The 9,133-nt window shown below is 35.9% G+C and overlaps 1 protein-coding gene across 1 annotated transcript; it reads left to right on the top strand.

Annotated features, from left to right (window-relative positions):
- The first annotated feature begins 17 nt into the window (after window positions 1–17).
- Window positions 18–8,567, top strand: LOC120633333 (putative ribosome-binding factor A, mitochondrial). The gene is made up of 6 exons (XM_039903525.1): window positions 18–331; window positions 911–1,112; window positions 2,020–2,188; window positions 2,925–3,064; window positions 3,855–4,118; window positions 8,306–8,567. The coding sequence occupies exons 1-6, from the start codon at window positions 240–242 to the stop codon at window positions 8,489–8,491; spliced, it is 1,053 nt and encodes a 350-aa protein (XP_039759459.1). The 5' UTR covers window positions 18–239; the 3' UTR covers window positions 8,492–8,567.
- The last annotated feature ends 566 nt before the right edge of the window (window positions 8,568–9,133 follow it).

Here is a 9,133-nt window from a genome sequence, read left to right as displayed (position 1 = left end):
GCTATTATCTGGGGTTTTAAATACTTATGTACTCTATGGTGTTAACAACAACTGTCAAAATTAAAAACAAATACTTTTGGTTCACATTTTCTAAAATTATTGGTAAACTAGAAATTTGACCTGCACCATTCAAAATTGAAAACAATACTTACTTTGCAGTAATTAGAAAATACTAATGCCATTTTTAATATAAAGATATAAATTATTTATTTTCTAATTACTAGTGTTCATGTGAAAATATGTTTCGCCGATTTTATCACTGTTCTTGTGTGCTTTATAATAAAAAACAAGGAGCTAAGCTATGTAAAATGCTAAATCCTAAGAATAAAAAGTAAGTCGGTCCGTTCTCTTCAGTTGAAGAGAGATCCCTTCAGTTAAATTGTCACTGGTTCTCTACTTTACTTTGTATTTTAAAATTAAACAGGGACAGAGAGTCATTTAAATGCCCGCCAAGCAACCTACCTATAGAGGAATGTTACTGGAAATTTCTCTTGGTAGAAGGATCCCATACCTGACATTGGTATAGTCCATCATGCAAACCATTGGACTAACAATGATTGCTGTATTCCAACAACTGGTATTTGAGCACCTAGAGAGTAGGCCTATGGACAACAGTGCTACAATACTAAATTTATGATTATGAGGCTTAATAAAATATTTGTACCAATTCTGTTGTATAAAAATCTCTATACCGAACACAATTGACAACTGTTCTATGTCTTCCCACATGGAAAAAGATAGTACTGTTTTAGTTTAGATATTGTACAACAGAATTAGGGCAATTGTTCTTTTTAGATCAGGTAGCTTTTGGAACCCTCGTAGGTTAAATTAAAAAATGTAGTTATAACCATCCAGTGATTGGTTGACATAAATAAAAGATTATTGAATTTGAATTTTGCTTAATTTTCAGGCAGTGGTACCCAGTTACACCTGTGGAAGCATACAGTATGCCAAGTGTAAAAAGTCTGACTAAGATAAAGTACGAGCCGGGTAAACGAGGCATCCGCAGAGTGGCAATGCTCAATAAATTATTTATGAAAAACATCACAGACATAATGTCTACTGGAACTGTATCCATGCAAGTGGTTGGAAAGGGGATTGAAATATCTAAGGCAAGGAGTCATTTAGTTGCCCTCTTAAAACATAGGAGCAAAATCAAAGAGAACATATATTTTGAATTTTTTTATTCTACTAAAACCTAGCCCTTGACTGCAATCTCACCTGCTGGTAACTAATGACGCAGTCTATGATGGTAACAGGCTAAGCTGTTAAGGGTATGTCAGTGGAATATTAAACCCATACCCCTTATTGGTTTCTATGCAACATTGTACAGTGTACTGGAACACTAAATTAGCGGCACATCTTTGATGGAAGGGTGGTGGCTCGGCAAAGGCCTCACACCAGAAAAGTCCAGGAATTCTGGAATTATAAATTTCCGAATTTCTCTAGCCATTGATCCCAGGACCTCCATTGATAAATTTGAAATAATTAAGAGATTAAATTGAACTCTATATATTATAAAAGTTACTTTCAAAGTTACCATACTAAAAATATTATAGTATAGCCAATTTTTAAAAAAAATATATTGAATGAACTTTAATGACCACATACTTTGTGTCTTTAAATTTACCCTTGGTTGTATAAAGGAATAAATAAAAAAAAAGACATCAGTAATATGTACAACAAAAAGTGCCATGCATTTGTTATCCTTAATTGTGCTCCTCAAGAATAAGTGATTTAATAAAAAAGTCTACTTTTGCATAATGATGGCACAATAATTTAACCCTTGTGGTCAAGATGTAAAACAAATGTAATACAAGTAGTAATATACAAATACACACTCTTGAACATACAAACACACAAAGCATGCGTGCAAAATCAATATCATGATAATGTTGTCCTGATCTGAAAAAATGTAAGAAAGGTGTAATTCAGCAGTCAGTTATGCCAATGTTGTTTTGTTTTATTTCTGTGCACCACAAAGCATTTTAATAAAAATTAGCTTAAATTTTTATTTAGGTCAAAGTAACACCAGACTTTAAAACGGTAAATGTATTTTGGGTGTGCAAAGGCGATCAGTCTGATGAATACACCAACAGCTTTCTTCATTCTATATCTGGGCCTCTAAGACATGAGCTGTCAACATTGAGGCTAATGGGAGAAGTGCCTTACATAGTGTTTGTTAAAGGTTTGTTTTTCATTTTGTCCGTTTTCAGTAATGCCTTCTGCTGGAAATAGGGTTTTATAATATATATTATTCGTGGGGATTATTACCACATGCTTGAGCGAAAAAATTAGTCAGTTCAGGGACTTCCTAATGTCTGATGTTATCTGCCTATATGCAATGTGTAACCGAATTACAAAAAGTGTTGAAGGATGCATAAGTATATTCCATAAGGAATCACCTTGTAAAGATATGAAATCATAAGAAGCACATTTATTTTTCAATACAAACGAATTAAAAAAATTCTAAGTGTTTACTTATGACAACCCTATTGAAGATGAAAGACCGACACGTGCATAGTACCTACGCAATAAAGTGACAGGAGTTACATGACTTTAATTTTGCATGTGTAGTTAGAACTGTAATCTGATTTCTTTCAGGGAAAACTATGGCAGTGGTTTACTCAAAAACTATTAGGTTTTCGGTTCCACAGATAAGTCTCAGAGAAAATATAACTAGAGAACTAAGAAAGGGGAAATACTCCTAACGTAACTCGTCTTATTTCTGCGGCCAAGCAGCATGGTTGCCGGTGTAATTACTTGGCACATGGCGCCTGACACCTGCGCCTCCGATTGATGGGCGTCCATAAATATCCCCTCCTATGCTCCTTGTCCCGCGGGAAGAGGGGGGTTGGTTACAACTGTATTCTGATCTACCGTCACCACGCGACTTTTGTTGTAAATGAATAATTCATTTTCAGACAAACAAGAAGCACAGTTAGTTAATCTAGATCGTTGCTTAGCGTTGGCGGACTACGGTGAAGAATATACGCCCACTGAAATGGGGCACTTGCTTAAGACTGACTTTATGTCCAATACAAAACTATCACCAGAGATGAAGGTATTTGTGTTTTTTATATTAGATCTTATAAGTTGCTTGCGTAATCCGCAGGAGATAAAAAAAGCGTAATGCATTTTTAGTCAGAATTTTGACGTGACAAAGTCTTATAATTCGATGGAGCCGGCTGCACGCACAAAAAAAAACATGACGTATGCGGCGCTACCTCGCTCTGAGGCGTTCCATCCAAGGCTTGAAGTGCAAGCGAAAGCGCGGAACGAGCGACAAAGAGGCACAGTCGGCCTCCGCGTTCGACATCTGTCTCTCTCCTACTTGAGTGAGCGATGCGTCCGCGTGGACAGCTTCTATACAATAATACATTTACATGTTTTCGGCAAGGATAAAGTGCAGTGAAAAGTGAATGTGGTGTCAATTGTTTATAGCAACGATAATATCTATCAAACAAATAAAATTAAAATTTTCTTTTGAAAAATGCAACCATTCCATCAGTATTTTCTTACGACGTTAAGACAACCAATTTTTTGTGCTTAAATTTGAAACTTGACTTACTAAACTTTTATACTTCTCTTTTCAAAATCTTCATCGAACTTACAATTTGTCGACTTTTCTGACGGCTTGGTAATAGGTAGACATTAAATATGTAAATATGATTTAAAAAAAAAAAACTATAGTTCATTATCGGATGAATAAATAGGTACAGTTATCCCCCTATTAAAAAGGCACTTCTCAGTCACATATTGAGATCGTAATTGCCAACGCAATTAACTTGCACAGTTTCAACTAGTTTCAAACCACCCATTATTTATCCTACCCATTATATAAATATTTACAGGCAAAAATAAAGCAACTCGAAGATGAATTACCAATAATAGAAGAACCTCTCCCAGAAATGACACACAATGTATTTGGTTTGGACCATGAGAAGATCATGAATAGGCTTCTTGCTGCGAGAAAGAAAACGAAGGAAGCTTGGGACAATATAGGCGCTGATACCGGTTCTAATGTTATAACTTATGGAGCACCTGGAGTCAAAGGTCCGGAGATAGACGTTAGCAAGCAGAAGAAGGATTTAGCGGAGTTTTTGTTGAAGAGACAGGTTGGTCTTGCTGTTTTCTACCAAGTAGGTGGTAGAAAAGAAGAAATCAATAAATTTGGCTTTTTATAACTTTTTCACAGGGTTTAAAAGAAGTTTATTCGCGCTTTTAACCTTACCTATAGCTAACATTTTTGAACCTTACTAAGGCATTTGACTATGTTGACCATCAAATATTTGTTGATAAACTGAGTGTATACTGCGGTAAGGGTAACGCAGTGGCAGTGATCAATTAGCATTTAACAGGTAGGCAGCAAATAACACTAATAAAAAAGTTTAGTAAAACTGAAACTGGTCGATATATCATAGTCAAACACTGTAACCATTGGAGTTTTGCAAGAAAGTTTATTGGGGCCACTGCTGTTTAATGCACATATTAATGACTCTGCCCGGGTAACCGATCATAAGATGGTTTTATTTGCTGACGATAGCAAAGTTATCATTGTGAGCTAAAATTAAATATTACTTGTAAAAATGTTAATTCTTCTTATCTTCGTCTGACATTTCTCTTAGAGCGATAAATTTTCATAGGGCGATCTTCGGAAAGCAGTAAGCTTGTCTATGCAGTTTTGTTTTTATAACCTGCGCCATTAAAGAAATAAATTAATATTGCGGCCGTTGTTGTGCTGTCTCATTCACACATTCAACAAATTTTACACAATATTCAGATTGATCTAACAGGAAATAAGCGGCCAGACGTACACATTCCACAGAATTAAAAACACACAGAAACCGTGTAAACGACTAATATTGACGGCCGACTGGCCCAGTGTTAAGCGAACCTGCTTTCTGAGTCTAAGGCCGTGGGTCCGATTCCCACTACCGGAAAATGTTTGTGTGATGAGCATGAATATTTTTCAGTGTCTGGGTGTTTATATGTATATTCTAAGTCTACTGCTTCGTCGTTTACTTCATTACTGAAGGTCGTGTCCGGATTCAAGTTCCTTCGAAGCGATTTTTAATACAGCCATCCATCCTGTTCTATCCTCGGCCTTTTTGTTAGCTTCTGTGATAGGGAGGCCTGTGAGCGACTTTACCTGGCCAGACCAGAGACGAGGTGATCGGCCACGTGGTCTTTTACCCTCCACCTTACCTACAAGTATTTACTACAAGTATCCATATTACTGGGCAGGCGTCGAGCAATGTGACCAAAGTAGCTAAGAATATTCTTGTAGCACAATGTGGAGAGCCTGGCGTTAATACGTAGCTGCTCGACGATCGAAATATTAGTTCTCTTAGCGGTCTACGTAGGCTAGGTAGTGGTGGCTGTCGTAGTATATTTATTTATTGATTTTATTTATTTATTGAAGCATAAAAACCACTCCTCTTTAGCAGTGTTCTTGAACAGACGGTTAGTCACTACATTCCATTTAGCAGTTGACAGTTATTATTTTAACTCTAATGTTCTAAACGTTTACGTTTACGTAAAAAATGGGAAAAGTTTGTGAGCTAGCAACATTCCGCGAGTTTGAAGTGAGACGTGCGTGGGGCGTTTTCACTGTTTATGGACACAATGCACTGTATGTAATAATATCTGAATGAGGATTCTGTATGTTCTTAATTCTGTGAATGAGACTATTTTTATTAAGAACATAAATTTATGATCACTCCATGCACTAATGGCTAAATCCCTCATTCATTTCTGTATGTTCTTGATGCTGTGATAAATACATATAGCAAAGAAACCCGTCTAGGGTCGCGTTTTGTCTTTTGGGGAAAAGAAGATAAATAAATTTACATGGCAGTAACTTCAAAATATTTCTAATTATTACTTGCGCGAAGCCGGTACGGGCTGCCAGTTGATTATAATTATTGGTCCCTTTAATAGCGCCCGTTTGCAAATCAAATTAAATAATACTTAAATACTTAATATAAATAAAAATACTACGACAAAACACACATCGCCTTCCGGCCCCAAAGTAAGCGTAGCTTGTGGTATGGGTGCTAGGATGACTGATGAATATATTTATGAATAATATACATATAAACACCCAGACACTGAAAAACATTCATGTTCATCACATAAACATTTTTCAGTAGTGGGAATCGAACCCATGGCCTATGATTCGGAAAGCAGGGACACTTCCAACTGCGCCAATGGGCCGTCAAATTAAAACAATACAATACGCTATGACGTATCAGAAATAATGATTTATGTTGATATTAGAACTCGCTGCAGTATGCGTCAGTCGTCTTGATGCGTACAATACATTGTTTTCGTTTCATTGTTTGCATATATTTCTCCACTATCAAGTTTATTGCTCCATAACTTGTCCTCGAACGTAATAATAATTGTGTTTTGTTTACGCTCTTTATATATATTATTAAATTGATGGAAAATTGTTAGTTATCCGCTTATCAGCCGCCGATAAAGTTATATCTGCCAAGGACGATGTAAAAGTTCTGCACTGCAGAGCTTCATGTAACTCAAGTCGATAATCCTGATCATACGATTTCGACGACCTTCCTAGCGCAGCGGTGAGCGCTGTGGATTTTAGTGGGAGGTTCCGGGTTCAAAATTTCTCTGATTTTATATAATATTATATAGTTATATTAACATATAACTATTTATAATATAACTATTATAATAATATATATTTATATATTTCGGATTTTGATAGATTCATACCCCGCTGGCTAGTTTTAAAATAATAATAACTAATGATATACGATTTGAATGTCATTGTATATCCCTGATTTACTTTTGAAGCTCGGGATTTGGGGCTGTAGACACAATATATAAATCTTTGGCATGACACTCAAAGTTGTTGGCAACTGGCTTCAGTATTACACAATTTCTGTAAGTCTGTGACTTTTGGGACGTAAGGACTCATTCCGTTGGTTCATTCACATTTTAAGGATATTTATGGGACAAAGATTAATGCCCCTTTAAATTACTTCTTGGACTTTTCTACTAAAATCTTTTTTGGTAGATTATTATATAGTTGCACTCCCTTAAACTGTTTGTTTTTTCTCAAAGTTTAGTTCTTGCTTTAACAACTTGTAATTTTTGTTTCATCATCATCCTCATCATTATATCAACCCATTGGCTGTCCACTATAGGACATGGGTTTCCTACCATATTTGGGATGAGTAAGGTACGACCTTTCAGAACTTTATGGCGAACATTAAATAAATAAATAATAAATAAATATATACCTACTATATCGCCTTCCGGCCCCAAAGTAAAGTAAAAAGTATTATAACTATTGGTCCCTTTAATAGAACCGGTTGCAAATCAAATTAAATAATACTTAAATACTAAATATAAATAAATATACTACGACAATACACATATCGCCTTCCGGCCCCAAAGTAAGCGTAGCTTGTGTAATGGGTGCTAAGATGACTGATGAATATATTTATGAATAATATACATATAAAGACCCAGACACTGAAAACATTCATGTTCATCACACAAATATTTTCCAGTAGTGGGAATCGAACCCACGGCCTTGGGCTCAGAAGGCAGGGTCGCTGCAAACTGCGCCAATCTGCCGTCATTGGATAGAAGCAGGCGTTACTTTGCGTATTTTCATGACATATTATGAAAATTAAGCTTAATTTTATGTACTCCGCGAAAAGCAGGAGAATGTGTGTGGTGTAATTTATAAGTTCTTCAATCCTTAGACTCCACACCAAACAGATCTTCGGCAATGTACCCTCTAAGCACGTTTCGCTCCGAAACTGGAGCATCCTCAGGAGATGTTGACTTTACAATGAATAATTGTTAAATCTGTTTGGTGTGGAGTATAAGGATTGAAGAAATTATAAATAACACTGTACAGATTCTCCTGCTTTTCGCGGAGTATAGCAAATTAAGCTTACTTTTCATAAGTAAGGAGAGCTCTCAGGCATGCAGATTTCCTCACGATATTTTCCTGAAACCGCAGATAACTTAGGAAAGTTAAAGATGCGTGCTGTGATTTGAACTCGGCCTTCCGAGAATTAAGTCGAAGTATTAATTACTGGTTAAAATATGGATCTGGATCGGATCACCCCTATGGTGCTCCGATCGTCACCAAACTTTACAGGATTACTCGCCAGGTCAATCTGAAGATTCCCTGAAAGTTTCATTGAAATCGGTCCAGCCGTTTCGGAGTCTATATGGAACATACCCACACACTTTTACTTTTATATATATATAGATTATAGCTTTTACTACCCTCTCAAATGTGCGTTATTTCCAGATCTTACAAAACAAGCTTTACAAGAAACTCCGCGACGAACGCAATACCCTAGCTGCGGTAAGCGACGAACAAGCCGATAACGACGAAGACGAAGAAATATACGACGAAGAATATGACGATGATTTAGATGAGCCCCTTAATTTCGACAAAGAGGACTTCGCGAACTTTGGAGTTAATAAAAGATAATGCTTTTTTTCAGTATTGGTTAGTTTATGAAATGTAAATAGATAGATTTGTAGGTATAAATGAATTAAAGAATTGATATGTTGTTTTTATTCTGTAAGATGAATGCTCGTTTTCACAAACGACGAACAAGGCAAAACCTTTAAAGTAACGCCTAATCGAAGGAAATACCTAGGCATACTTCAACTGCTACCAATAGTTATAACCGAAGGGTTGGTGAAATTTTAGAATAAGTTTTTACGTGTCCGAGGAATGTTGAAGTGGGATACATTGTACGAACTGTATGTATACTTTTGTAAATACCTACAGTAGCCCAATCACTAAACTTTAAGTTTTTACTAAAATCTATGAATTTAAATTTGAGTATATTATCGAATTCGTTTTGTATGGTTCTAAAAAGCGTACCATGAAGGTTGTCAGGATGACAGTTGTCAAAGGATAGGACACGGATATTGGCGGATATTTATTTATTTTATTTATTTATTTATTTATACACTTTATTTGTACACAAAAAATAGTAAAAAAGAAACAATGGACACAACAAAAATAAACTTAGAAAGTAGGATACAAAGGGTGGCCTTGTCGCTTAGTAGCGATCTCTTCCAGGCAACCTTAGGATTAGGAAAACCAAATTACTACAATACA

Source organism: Pararge aegeria, chromosome 21 (assembly GCF_905163445.1).
Source record: "Pararge aegeria chromosome 21, ilParAegt1.1, whole genome shotgun sequence".
In the NCBI taxonomy this organism is placed as follows: domain Eukaryota; kingdom Metazoa; phylum Arthropoda; class Insecta; order Lepidoptera; family Nymphalidae; genus Pararge; species Pararge aegeria.
The sequence above is the reverse complement of the archived record's forward strand: the minus strand, read 5'-3'. Positions and strand labels throughout refer to the sequence as shown.